Raw genomic sequence first — 14,135 nt, forward strand, 5'->3', positions numbered from 1 at the left:
GGGAAGATCGGCAAGGACTGCAGGGACATGCGGGCAGGAAGGGAGCAAGAGGTGAGCTGGGTGCCGGGTTTGGTACAAAATCAGTTTAGAATAGACAAACATGGAGGAGGCAGCCAGGACCAAGGCCATCCAGGCTGAAAAGCTAAGGATTGCCATGGCTCCTGTGGGTATCCCTAGAGGGCCTTTTACTAGGTGAGCCTGGGCCTGGAGCTCTGCTTTTCTCCCCTTCTGCCCAGCCCAGCTCTGCCTTAGCCTGGCCTGCCCAGTCTTGCCCGGTCTGTAGGACTCTCAGACCTTGCTTCAGTCATCTCCCACCCCACCCCCCAAAACACACGCACACACACACACACACACACTCTCTCTCTCTCTGTCTCTCACTCACTCACTCACTCACTCTACTCTCCCAGGAGCCTGCACTGGGGGGAGGGGGGGTCTCTGAGAGGCCCTGTCCCAGCATTGGGGGGGGGAAACTGAGTTCCACCCCCCCCCCAGACCTATAAAGTGCATTGGCTCATGGGGAGAGGGTGAGAGCTAGGGAAGACGTGAAATAGTGGGGTTCAGTGTTTCTTCCTGATCAGCATAAATCAGGATGTCTACTCTGGGTGAGGAGGGGAAAACTGGTGGGGAAGGATATTCCCCGAGCTTTGAGATCAGAGGAGGCAGATTGGGAAGGAAAGGGCAGACCCAAAGGTGGAAGAGGAGGGAGACCCAAGTACCAGGAGGTCAGCCCAGCTCCAACCCTGTAGCCCTTACCTCTTGCCAAGCGTGTTGGGGGAGATTCCCCAAGAGCCTTGCTTCAGGTACCCAGTCCCCCCAGGAGGAGAAGGGGAGTGGGGCCAAGCCCTGAATCCCTGTGGCCCTGGGGGATGACTTGCCTTTCTGGGGGCACCTGAGGAGGCCTCAGACATTCCCCTGCTAGTGAAGTGTAGATCATCTCCCTCAGTTCACACAGTCTCCAGAGCTAGATGAGTCCTTGGCTAAAATTCTCCTGTGACTGGCTGGGTGCTGCAGGGAGCATGGGATGGGAGACTTTCCTCCTTCCCCACCAGCCCCCCTCCCCATATCTCTTGCTCAGTGATTAGGTAGTTTTGGGGGAGCCCTAAGCCCCTGAGGAAAACTATGAGAAATGTAAAGGTAAAGATCCTAGGCTGATGCCACATTGATTTAGAGCCATCCAGGTAAATCTTGTTTTTAGAGGAGAAACTGAGCCTCATTTGGGGGGTGGGGAATAAGATTGTAGATTGGAACTCTGGAAGTAGCCCCCTCATCCCAGGGAGGGGAAGTGGGGGTTCACCCAACACGCCCCCCCCCCCCGGGGGAGGAGCAGGGGGAGGGGCAGTTGGGGGCCCCCTCTCTCGTGGTCTCTATAACCGGGTTTTTTTTTTTTTTTTTTTTTTTTTTTTTTAATGAAGGACAGGCAGAACATGTCCTAGGAGCATCCAAGGCCAACCCAGGAGGTGGGGTGAGCTGACCTTCTGCTCGTGATTCAAACAACAGTGCTGATCCTACTTGCTGGTTTGGGCTTAGGGTTCCCAGGACCATGGCCATGACCGTGGGGGTGGCCATGACTGTGGCTATGGGGTGGTGGGTGGGGAGAGGTGGGTGGTGCAGGCGAATGTGGGGTAAGTGGGGTGTGGGGTGAAGGTGGAGGAAGTGGTGGGTATGAAGGGTGAGGTGGTATCACAGGTGAGTGAGGTGACAGCGGCGACTGGGGTGGGTGCCCTGGGCCCGAGTGGCCCCCGCCGCCTCCTCCCCCACTCCCATAGGGCCCTCCAGGTGCTGACCGTGACATCATTGGTGGGGGGTGCCCACCAAAGATAAAGTGCTTGGGGCCCTGCTTGGATGCGCTGGCCACATGGTGGACGCCAGGTGGTGGTGGACCTGGTGGGGGATACGCATGGTGGACCAACCCGTGGTGTGGGGCTGGACTGTAGAGGGGCAGGGGTGAAGTGGGTTGGTGCAGTGGGTAGCGACCCCCCATGGAGGTTGCCCCGGCCGCTCCTCGTTTGGCTCGGCCCCCAGCCCGGCCCAGTGTAAAGTGCTGAGGCCCATGCCCACCTAGAAAGTGACGGTGTGGCCCCACAGGTGGCGCCGAGGCAGGTGGCGGTGGGATAGTGCCCACCTGGGGTAGAGGGGCTGGCTGAGGTGGGGGTGGGGGTGGGGCAGGCTGTGGGTGGTAGGGTGGGGGAGGGGGGGCTGGTCCCCCGGGCACATGGCAATACTGGGCATGGAGGGCCTGAAGCTTGGAGGGGCCATCGGCATGTATGTGGTGCGGGGCCGGGGCTGGGGCTGGCGGTGGGTGATGGGGCGCTGCAGCTGGAGGGGGGTGGTGGTGGTGATGGTGGTGGTGGTGATGGTGGTGAGAGGAGGAGGCAGAGGAGGAAGAGGCAGATGTAGGCCCTGGAGGGGTCTGGAAGGGGCCTTTGCCCCTTCTACTGCCAAACAGTGAGCCCAGAAAGGAGGATGAGTTGGATGCAGGGCGCTGCTGTGTCTTATATTCCTCAGGTGGCGGTGGCGCTGGAGGCAGGGGTGGAGGCATCCGCTGGTGCGGGCGGGGGCTGCTAATAATAGAGCCCTGGCAGGATGGGGGACACCAGGAAGTGGGGAAAGGGGGAGGGGAGAGGGAGAGGGGATCAGGCCCAGCTGGACGCAGCAGCCCCTGGGCCTCCCCACTCACGCCCCCATCTGAACTCCCTTGTTCTCAATTGGGCCTTCCTTCTACGGACACCTCGTCAATCACTGGCTTCCAGGGCAGGGATGGGGGGTGGGGAGACACATGAGGAAACAGGGTCGGTGCCTTCCTGCACCCCCTGGTTTTCTTGGCTGCAGCCACCACCTCCCCCTTTTCCTTATGCTAGTCCTCCCTCTTCTCTTCCTTCCTCTCCTCCTCTGTCTCCTCCTCCAGGAAGATCTCCCCCAACCCCGTCACTTGGACATCACCAGAATCACTTCCCTGGAAAATTGGAGTGGAAAGAGAGAATGGGAAAGAAGGACAGACGGACAGACAGAAGGAGCAGAGACAGAGGGGGCTCATGTCTCGCCATTGTTCCTTCCCAGAAGGGGCAGCTAGGGGTTGGACAGGCACAGGTGGGCAGGCATTCAGCCCCATGCAGACGGGGGAGGGGGGGGTGTCAGGCCGCCCCACTTACTTCGATGGTGCTGTCCAATGATCCCACGCTGTTACGTCGCCCCCGCTTCCCTGTGCCCGCAAGCAACGAGGGTCAGGGTAGGGCTTCGTACAACTCGAACCCAGGGTCACCCCCCTGAAGGATCTTCTCCTCCCCCTTGGGCTCCCCCTCCCTTCTTCTACCCCTCCCTTCTAGGAGGCAGATGGAGACAGCAGAGGAAAAGGAGAGAGGCAAGAGGAGTTAGAGAGGGACAGGAGAAAGAGTGAGACAGCGCACGGCCCCTCCTGGTTCCCTTGCATTGCCCTGTGGCCCTCACTCCCTGCACTGTTCCGGCTAGTAAGCTCATTTCTGTCAGACCCTCTGTGGGCCCAGCTCTGGCTCTAGGCACCTAGACAGGACGAGGCCCTGGGCCCTGGGCACTGGGCCACTGTCAGAGGAGCTTGTGGAGAAGAGTAGGGGAGGAGGAGAGATGGCCCAGATAAGGAGGAGGGGATTCCTTCCCCCTTCCCTGCCCAGAGCAAAATCCTGACTCTGCTGGTTTTCCCATCACCACACCCCGGGGGGGGGCAATCCTGACCTGCATCTGAGAGGTCACGTAGGGAGCTGCTAAGGGCACTCCGCTTCAGACCATCACCAAGGCCATATGTGTCCTCCAGGCTGGACCGGGGCAGTGTGCCGTTGACTGCGTCCTTGGAGCCAGTGGGCTGGGAGGTATTGGGGCGCATCACCCCCTTCTGCTTCTCTAGCTCCGCTGTGTATATGAGAGCAGGCCTCTTCATTAATAACCTTTGAGCTTCCCTCTCTCGTGCACCTTGCCTAGGCCACTTCTCAGTCTCTGGGTCCCCTGAGGGCTGCCCTCCCCAGAATTCTGAGCTGTCCCAACAGGAACTTCCCAAAGGTGGGGGTATAAGTTTCTATTCAAGTAGACAGGCAAGACCTGGGGCAGAATGTCTTAGACACAGAATTGCAAACTTCTGGACCATCAGACTTGTGGCCTCAGTTTCTCTTTCATTCTTTGAATTGTGCGTTCTTTCTCCCAATTGCTAGATGCCTTAGCCTGTTCAACCCAAACACCTGAAGACTTTTAAACTTTTTAAAACTCATCTTTGACTTACTTAGTCCAGAATGCTTTCCACTGCACTTCAAGGCTAAGATCAGGGTGGCAGTCCTGGCTTTGCCATACTGAACAATGACTTCCCTCTCTGTGCCTTAGCTTCCTTCTCTGTAAAATCATCATATTATGACTTATACTCCCGACCTACAGGTTCCTGTAAGGGAAGACCTTTCTAACCCTTCAGACGTTGGAGACTTGCTCGTATGGCTGGATCGTATGGCTGTTGTCCCAAGGCACAGACTGGCTGAGTTGAGAGAGATTCATTACTTATTTGCTTACGGGAGAAATTTTTCAGCCCAAACTCTAATGTCTGTCTGTCTGTCTGTCTGTCTGTGTGTGTGTGTGTCTCTCTCCTCTCCCCACGCTCTTTCTCTCTCCTTCTCTATCTCTTTTTTTCTTCTCTCTTTTCTCTGTCTCTCCTCTCTCTTCCTCTCTCTCTCTCATCTATCTATATGGATATCTGTATCTAGATATGTATATCTATATGTATATGTCTGTATATCTTTCTATCTGTCTGCTGTAGAGGGTCTGAAATCCATACTGGTGGAGACCCAGCTCATGACAGACCCTTAGGAACCCACAAGTGACAGTTCTTGCATTTGCACACTCAGTAGAGAGGTCACAACAGTGATTCCTCCTGCTTCAGGAAAGTAGATAGTAAAAGTGATTCAGCATCTCAGCTTTGAAGCTTCCCTCCTGCCCTGTTCTCGCCCCTCCCTTGCCAACCGTTTGAAGGCACAGAAGAGGGAGCTCCATCAGTGGCTGTGTGTGAACTGGAGGCTGGCTAGCCCCCAGAAGGGTCACACACTCACATTCCACACGGTATTTCTCCATCTCTTGTACTTCAGCTATGGACTCTCGGAGGTCAGACGTGAAGCGAAGGCGGTCTTGCAGGCTGGGTGCGTTGAAAATGATGAGCACCTTCCGCTCCCCACCGGGCACTGCAGAAAGCAGTTTGATGCCAAACTGGTAATCTGTCAGGTGCCAGGGAGAAAAAGGGACACAGGCATTGTCAGGGTAGAAAACCTCCAGGCTCATCCTTTCCACTCTGAACTGGAGTCTGCCCTCAGAATGCTTGCGATCCAGGCAAGAATCCATAGCAAGAGCTGGCCCTTCAGCATCTCCACTCACTGAGGACTTGGGTTTGGGGGTGTCTCTCACTGTCACTAGCGGAGAGACAAAATTTAGCTAAGATGTGGTCTAGTAAAGGGGCTCATCCATTCATTCATTCAAAAACCAGATGAAGTACCTCCACTGTGGGGAGATAAGTGACAGGCTCCCTGCGCCCTGTTGGTACCACCACTGAGCACCTACGCTTCTGTGCTGCCTCGCAGGCCCAGCCCTACCTCAGCTATCTGGACGAACTTGGCCTTTGGGCCCTTTCCTCCTTTACACATCTGCCCCGCCCCCCCCCAAAAAAAGGTCCTTCAGTGTGGGCCATATGGTCATAGGACACTCACATGAATTCTGGAAGAGCTGTAGGTGCATTTCAACAAGGGGAAAGGACTGGCGGAAACTGTAGGTCACCAGGATCTTCTTCTTCTGGAAAATTTTGGTGACCTGTGGTGTAGGGAGGGGGGAGCTCATTAGCAGTGGGACCAAATCACAAAGATCAGAGAATGCTCATGGAAGGAGCTCAAGTCTGGCTTCCTGTAGCCCTCTCACTTGGCCAAGATGGTTCCAAAATAGAAAAGTCTGTTGGAGAAGCTGCAGGACACCGGACGCGCTATCCCAGCACACTGGCAGAAACTGGCTCCATTTCTAAGAAATGATTCCAAGCAGCCTTGTTTGTGGGAGCCCAACACTGGAAACAACATGGCTACTTGGCTGGGGAAACTGTGGACTGTTGCTGCATGGCTTGGAATGAGGGCTGTGACCCAACCACAAGAGACAGTGACTCCAACACCACCCAAAGGTTGCTCTACTCAGACTAATTGTACTGTGGTCCTCCTGGGGCCTTCCTTGTTCCCCACTCCCGAGAGAGGCGGAGGACTCCAGGTATAAAATGGTGCACGAGCTGCTGCTGGACATGGTCGCTTTCTTTGTTGGATTTCATTTGACAGTTTTTGTTCAAGGGAGGATTTAGTGGGTCGCCAAGGGCCTATCAATCTTTGATTGCTTTCAACTTGAGACAGAATTGGTGTAGTGGAAGGAGCTCCCGGGTGCAAATGCTCCCTTCTCCAGTGCTTGTTAACCTTCCTGCCCTTGCCCTACCTGCCTGGGGCATTAAGGTCCTGCCACTTGTGTGTGCTGGAACAGGGAAGTGAACCCAGGTGTTCCTGATTCCAAGGCCAGCCCTCCATCCATCACCCCAGGAGTTCTTATTTCTTGTTGTGGAATTTGTTCTTTCTTGCCAAACTGATTGCTTAAAGGCTTTGGGACAAAAAAAGGGAAAGAGCCCCTGCCTTATACCTCACTGCCTCTTGCTGGGAGATTGGAGTATAAAAAAACAAAAGACAGTAATTGTTTTAAAAAAATAAGAAAAAGCATCCAAATTGACAATCTCAGTGACACCCCCCCTCCCCTCCCCAAAAAATTGGCCTCTGTGTCGATGACTGTTTAAGTTTTAGGCAACTGAAAGTCTAGAAGGATACTTAGAAAACAAAAGTCCAACTGTCTACCCCATCTTTGCCCTGTAGGGAGAGGGGAAGGAAACTGAAACCCAGATGTGGAAAGGACTTGTCCAAGCATATATGGCAAGTCCATGACAGAATTCAACATATCCCCCCCACCCCAACCTCGCCACCAGCCCCGTTCCCCTTCGACAACCCAGCTCCCCTGAATGCTCATTACCACAAGTAGGTCATTGAAGAGAAAGACTTCACGCTGGTGAAGACCAAGCCTCTGTGGCCTGTTGGGGTCAGGTACCTCATAGAGTTGGCAGCAACAGACCAGGCGCCGATGGGGTAGGGAGAGGACCTGGATAGGTGGGAAATCAGGGGAATGATGAATCTGAATTACTCCCCAGACTCCTTAGTTCAGCTCATATAGTCCCCTTAAACAGGGTTTTAGGGAAGAGTGAAAGCCAAATTGGAATTCCATTTGGGCCAGGGAACCAGAGCCAGGCACAGTTCTCCATACTTACCGGTTTCTTGCCTACGATCATGCGTTCCACAGCCTGCACCTGGGATACATGGTCATCGTTGGTCCTCAGTTCTCGACCCTGGATGCGCTGGTAAATGCCAACCAGCAGGTCCCGGGGGATGTCTTCTCCATTGTCAACTCCTGGAGGGAGCATGGGATGTTGTGATGCTGCACACCACTCGCTTCCTCCATTGCTTCCTCTCTCCCTCTTTTCTAATCCTCTGCAGTCTGGCTTCCAACCTCATCATTCAAATGAAACTATTTTCTCCAAAGTCACCACTGATCTCGTCATTGCCAAATCTTTGCCTTTTCTCAATCCTCATCTTCCTTGGCCTCTCTGCGCTTCTGGGTACAGTTCAGTACCCTGTGCTCCTCAACAGTCTCTCTGAGCTTTCCTAACATTGTTCCTTCCTGATTGGTTGTTCCTCCTCAGTCTCCTTAGCTGGGATCCTCATCCGGCTCATGCCCTCTAACTCTAGGTGTCCCAGAGGGTTCTCTCCTGGACCCTCTGCTCTTCTAATGTACTTCACTGGGGGAATTTCCTCAGCACCCATGGGATGGATGGTCATCTCTACGCTGATGATTCTCAAATGTGTTTAGAGCCCCAGCTGTCTGCTGACCTTCATTCTCCTGTCTCCACTTGCCTCTCAGACATCTCAAACTGGATGTCTAGTAGGCATCTGCAATTCAATATGTCTAAAACGGAACTCCTTCTCTTTCCCCCTAAACTGCGCTCTTCCTGCCTTCTCTGTTACTGCTGAGGGCCACACCATCCTCCCAGTCCCTCAGGCTCCCCACCTAGGAGTCATTCTGGACTCGTCACTATCTCTCATTCACCCCCCATATCCAATATGGTGCCAAGGCCTGTTGATTTCGCCTCTGCAGTGTCTCTCGAATATGCCCCCTTTCTCTCCTCTGAGACTGCCTGGCCCCTGATGCAGGCCCTCATCTCCTCACTCCTGCACTATTGTAATGTCCTTCATTCAGCCACCAGTGGTTTTCGTAAGGAGCAGGTCTGATTGTACCCCACACACCCCTCCCAAACTCCAGTAGTTCCCGATTACCTCCACAGTCAAATACAAAATGCTCTGTTTGGCCTTCAGAGCCCTTCATCTCCTGCTCCCTCTAGTTGCATTATATATTAATTCCCTTTTCACACTGTAGCCAAGTTGGACTTTTTGTCTCAGTTCCTCACACATGGCACTCCATTTCCCACGTGTGTCTGTACAGGATGTCCCCTGTGCCTGGAACACCCCCCCCCCCCCCCCGCTGCTTCAACCCTAGCCTTTCCTGAGGCCCTCTCTCCCAAACTGCCTCGGACTGTGAAATTCATTGCTACTTATTAAGAGCACGCTGTCCTTCTTGTCTGTTTCCCTCTTTTTGTATTCCTAGCTGCCAGCATGGTGCCTAGCACATTGTAGCTGCACCATCAGTGAGCATTTATTAAATGCTTGTTGTATGCCAGGCACCATCTTCATGTTACCGACCAGATACAGGGTAGCTGGGGGAGGGAGGGAAAAGCTTCCCACACGTACAAGCAGAAGCAAAAGTGATGAGGGAAAGAACACTAAGCACGGGGGGGGGGGGGGGGGTGTCACCAGCGAGTCATCATAGGGAGGGGCCAAGTTAGGAAGGACTGGAAAAGCCAGACTGACACCCACAAAGATACTAGGCAGCCATCGGAGCTTACTGGGATGGTGGGTGTGGTCAGACCTTAGCAGCTGAGCAGAGGGTGAATGCGGAAGAGACGAGATAAGGAGACCACATGGGAGGCCATTGCAGTGGTTCAGGTGAGAAGGGACGTTTGTGGGTTGATTGAATGGATAGTGGCAATGACATGATGCACAAAACATCTGAGTAAGGTGGACACTTCAAGATCTCAGACAATCCCCTCACATTTTCCCAAGGCCCAGAGAAGGGCAACAAAATGGGTCACAGGTGCCCAATGTCTCTCCAGTCAAGAGCTGGCAACCTCTCAGACTTGCCATGTCTGAGTCATTGAATCCTAGAGCCTTAGAAATAGAAGGAACTTTAGATCAGTTTACAGTGGGAAATGCTGAGGGTTTCAAGTATCACACAGGAAGGCAGGGAGTTAGGGAGTCTAAGTATCTGTAGGTAATGCCACTCTTCATTAAACCTCCCTGATTTGCTACATCCAAGTCATGGAATCTCATCATGTTGGATCTGAAGGGAGCCTTTGAGGTCGCTCAGTTGGCGGGGGGGGGGGGGGGAACAAGTATCAACCCAAGGCCACAGTATAAAACCGGTAATGCAGGCATCACTCAATGTACCTCTGAGGTTCTTAATGAAGTCTTCAGGCTTCATCTTGCGTTCAGCCTTTACATTGGGACTGTACATGTCTGTGTTGAGCAAGATGATGGCAAAGGCCAAGATGAAGATGGTATCTGGGTTCCGGAACTGCCTCACAAGGGCCGGGTTGCACACACAATACCGCTGGCTGCTCAAGGAAAGGAAGTCAGATGTGCTCACCTCGCTTTTGAGTTCCCCAATCCTTTCTCCATGGAAAGGAGACACCAGTTCTCCTCAGCTCTGGCCTCATGTCACGCCACCCAAGAGCCTGGATATTCCAGACAATGTCCACCCCCCACCCCCGCACTCAGCTTTATCTCTAGCTGCTTCCACCTCCAGTGGCCTTTCCATTCCCCAAATTCCTTAAGAAAAATAACAGTTCGTGTGTCTTGACTTCCAAAAGCCCTGTGAGGTAGATCGTTCAAGAAAGATCACATGAATAAGACTTTCTCAAAGAAATCCAAGCTATCGATAACCACGTGAAAAAAAAATGCTCCAAATTCGGAATAATTTGCGAATTGCACAATTCAAGTAACTGAGTTACCATCAGTAAGTATCATCAGTAAGCCATCAGGCTAGCAAGAGGCCCACGACAATGGCTGGAGTGGCTTTGGCATTATGCCTCCAAAATTATTAAAAGGGGATAATACCCTTTGACCCAGCAATGCTATTGCTACATTTATGCCTCAGAGAAAGAGGGAAAAACCTCCTATGTATAAAGCTATTTCTAGCAGCTGTGTTTGTGGTGGCCAAGAACTGGAACCTGAAGGGGTATCCATCCATTGGGGGATGGCTGAACCCGTTATGGTCTATGAATGTCATGGAATACTGTGGTGCTAGAGAAAATGAAGAAATGACCAGGCATGGTGGTACACTCCTGCAATGAGGCTGAGACTGGTGGATTACTGGAGCTCCAGTGGCTAAAACCTATCAGGTGTCTCATGGTGAGCACCCAGGAGCAGGATACCTAAGGAGGGTCGAACAAGACCAGGTCAGAAATGGAGCAGGTCAAAGCTTCCTTGCTGATTAGCAGTGGGATTGAGCCCATGAGTGTCTGATGCACTTCTAGCCTGGACAAGATCAGGAGACCCAGTCTTGGAGGAAAAAAAAAAAAAAAAAAAGCTCAAATGAACGGTTCCAGAGTAAATTGGAAAGACCTCTAAGAACTGGTGTGGAGAAAAGTGAACAAAACTAGAACAATTTATACACTGACAACAACATCATTACACAGAGAAACAACTTTGAAAGACTTTAGAACTGTGGTCAATGCCATGAGAAAGCCCGAGTACTGAGGACCGAAGATCAAACACACCCCCCCCACCTCTGCGGCCGCAGCCGCGCGACGCCCCCCCACCTCCCCGGCGCCTCTTGCCAGAGAGGTGATGGGCTTATGAAATGCAATGAGACCCACATGTTTGCACACAGCCAATGAGGGGGATCTGCCCATTTGTTAGGAGGGTTTTCTTTTTCAGTGGGGGGGGGGGGAGTGGGAAGGAGAGATATAATAAATGGTTGTAAAATGTGTTTTTTAAATTACTATCCTTATTTTGCAAAGGCAGAAACTGAGTCCCAAAGAGAGGGAGGGACTCGTCCAACCAGCCTGCCTCTACTTGCCTGTCCTTCCTCACAAATGCACGAAGCATCACCAAGGCTCCCACCCCTGGCAGCTTCTGCTTGGCTACTGCCCCCGGGGATGGAGAGGTGCCAGGGCCTTACCTGAAGGCCTCAATAAGCCTCTCTACTTTTTGGGCCTCTCCCTGGACTCGAATGTGGGATTGGAACCTTCGCAGAGCATCGTCCAGATCCATGGAGGAGAAATCCATCTCGTCCACCACGCAGCTATTTGAGGACCGAAGAGAAAGAGGGTGTGCGCTCTTTAGCTGGCTGTCAGCCCACCCCCATTCTCCTTCCCTTGGAATCTGTCGGGGCAGAAGTGTCATAGGGATCTAACCCTAATCCCCAGTCCAGCCCCTTCACTGACAGGTTCTGAGAGGGGATGGGACGTGTCCAAGGTCACACTGCTGGGAAATAGCAAAACCAGGGCTGGAAGCTAGCGTCAGAACCATCCAGAACTGACCTTGCCCACCCCCTTTTTGTAGAAGAAGATAGTGGGGCCTTGAGAGTTGAAGGGACTTTGCCAATCTGGGGGCACCAGACCAAGAGAAGGGACCACCCTCAAGCCGCACCTTCCCTCCCACCCCACCCCTTCTCACTCGAGCACATCCCTGTTGAACTGTTTTTGACGGTTGCCCAGAAACTCCCCGATCATCTGGCGGCTCAGGCCCTTCCGCTCCAGGATGAAGTGGGCTACCCCCACAGGTGTGTCCGACAAGAAGCCACGCTCGATCAGGTACTGGATGCCTTTCTCTGGTTTCCTGGGGAGAATTTGGGTGACTACCAATAAGAATCATTGTTGGGGCAGCTAGGCGGCACAGTGGATAGAGCACTGGCCCTGAAGTCAGGAGGACCTGAGTTCAAATCTGACCTCAGACCAAACACTTGACACCCTGGGCAAGTCACTTAACCCCAATTGCCTTAAAAACAACGACAACAACAACAATAACAAAAACCAAACAAACAAACCAAAAAATAAGAATCGTTGTCCATGTTTGCCAAGTGATTGCCGGAATACTGTGTCCCAGGTGAACTTGTACTACCTACGAGCTGCTCTAGGGCACGCGCACATGTGCGTGCGTGCACATGTGCACACTCATAGATGTTCACACCCAGTGTACATCATAAATGTGTACACACATGACACTCTTGAGCTCACCCACAAAGCATTAGTGGTTCACATGCAGAGCACTCTGCTGTTTCCAAAGTGTTCAGAGATTGAGGCCTGAGGTTACACAGAGTGTAATCACATGGAAACCCATATGACTCCCAGATCATTGGAGTTCAGGGAAAGGGAGAGGTTGGAAAGAAAGAAAAGAAGGGAGAGGAGGAGATAGTGGGAGGAAGAAGGCCAGACAAAGGGAATGGAGGAGGAGAGTGGAGCAAGGAAGAGGAGGGTGTGAGACCCAGGAAGGCTGAGTCTGGGGAAACCTACTTGTTAAAGAGGTTGAGGCCTATGCGGTAATGCCGTCTCTGGACCACGTCATTGTTGAAGGCTGGCGAGTCCCAGCTGTGCCTGGTCTCCCGCTGATAAGTCTGGGAGCCCAGCGGAGCAGGGGGCTCTCGCAGGCTGTCTCGCGACGACGATCCTGAGCTGCAGTTCATGGTCTCATTTGAGTTCGTGGTGCTGTTCAAGCTATCAGGCTCCCCGTCAGAGTTGTCTCCGCCGCCGCCGCCGCCACTGCCACCAGTGGCCGCCGGAGCCGTGCCAGCCTCACACTTGCCCATGAGGATTCGGCTGCCGCCACTTCCAGGGGGACCGCCACTGTTGAGGGCAGAGCTTCCAGGCGGGGGTGGTGGGGGCCCCAGGCCACTAGCCTCGGGGGCTGGGTAGTGGCGGAGGGGGTGAGGGGGTCTCCCAGGTGGTGGTGGCTCTGGGTGCTGCTGCAAGGTCCCGTGGGGGCTGCCGGTTCCACCAGCCTCATAGTTGCCCAGCTGCCGGTGAACAGAGCCCCGGTCAGAGCGGTCACTGAGGTCCACAGAGCTATCACTGGGTGGTTCAATGGTCAACAGTGGAAGGTGGGCTGCCCGCAGGCGAAAGTCCCTGCATTCGAGGCAAGGGGGGCCCCGGCGGGCCCCCATGTCTTCCTCCCGAACATTGGCAGCCCCAGGTGGGGGTGGCGGCAGAGATGGCTGTGGAGTGTCGCCACTGCTGGCTGGGTGGTCTGGGGAAAGAGGGGACACAGGCCCAGTGGCTTCATCCAGGTAGAGGGTGACATCACTGAAGGAAGTGCCCGTGCTGTCCCCATGGTGCTCCCGGGCCTCTGCCTGCTCTGGGAGGGGCCCTGAGACCTGCACTCTCCCCGGTTCTACCGCCTCCTCCTCTTCCTCCTCCTCCTCCTCTTCTTCCTCCTCTTCCTCCTCCTCCTCCTCCTCCTCTTCCTCCTCCTCCTCCTCTCCCCGAAGACTGTGGCAGTTCAGGGCCTCATCGATCGATTCCGCCAAGGACTTCACCTGCTCCTCATAGGTTTGCAGGGAAAGGGGAAAGAAGGGCAGAAAGGCAGGGAGAAAAGAGTGCAGGACCCATCGATCAGGCCAAAGAAAAGCTGCTCTGGACCCTGCCCCTTCCTCCTTCTCCCCCAAACTCCCAGAATTCCTTTCCCAAGGACCACTGAAATGCCCAGGGGCCATTCGTGTTTGGTTAGGTTTGGGCTTGACTTGGGTTTTCTGCAGGATGAGGCACTCCTGGTATGGAAAGTCCCTCCACTGAGGCAGAATGGCCACTTGGGTTTAACTTTCTGGTCTCCATATGTGTCAGTGGGACCAGAAGCCAGGTTTTCCTGGCTCAGAGCTCCGCTCTTTCTCCAATCTGTCAATAATTCAGTAACTGTTTGGGAACGAATGCAGTAGGGAAATAAAGGAACCTTGTCTCAGCCCAAATGGCC

General features: G+C 53.7%; 1 protein-coding gene across 2 annotated transcripts in view; it reads right to left on the reverse strand.

Annotated features, from left to right (window-relative positions):
• Positions 1–1,381: 1,381 nt before the first annotated feature.
• Positions 1,382–14,135, reverse strand: part of IQSEC2 (IQ motif and Sec7 domain 2) — a 35,497-nt gene continuing 22,743 nt past the window's right edge. Inside the window, exons 5-16 of one of the 2 annotated variants that reach the window (XM_027841154.1) lie at positions 13,659–13,704; positions 12,686–13,592; positions 11,850–12,011; positions 11,353–11,475; positions 9,618–9,784; positions 7,328–7,467; positions 7,036–7,161; positions 5,703–5,802; positions 5,055–5,216; positions 3,706–3,879; positions 3,150–3,199; positions 1,382–2,575 (exon numbers count right to left, since the gene is read on the reverse strand). In XM_027841154.1, coding sequence (XP_027696955.1) covers positions 1,487–2,575; positions 3,150–3,199; positions 3,706–3,879; positions 5,055–5,216; positions 5,703–5,802; positions 7,036–7,161; positions 7,328–7,467; positions 9,618–9,784; positions 11,353–11,475; positions 11,850–12,011; positions 12,686–13,592; positions 13,659–13,704 — 3,246 coding nt within the window. In that variant the 3' untranslated portion in view covers positions 1,382–1,486. Of the gene's footprint in view, positions 2,576–3,149; positions 3,200–3,494; positions 3,880–5,054; positions 5,217–5,702; positions 5,803–7,035; positions 7,162–7,327; positions 7,468–9,617; positions 9,785–11,352; positions 11,476–11,849; positions 12,012–12,685; positions 13,705–14,135 lie in introns of those variants that run through there. The other variant, XM_027841153.1, reaches the window with a different exon arrangement.

This window comes from Vombatus ursinus, unplaced genomic scaffold (assembly GCF_900497805.2).
Source record: "Vombatus ursinus unplaced genomic scaffold, bare-nosed wombat genome assembly UNPS02014853.1, whole genome shotgun sequence".
NCBI classification, from domain to species: Eukaryota; Metazoa; Chordata; class Mammalia; order Diprotodontia; family Vombatidae; genus Vombatus; species Vombatus ursinus.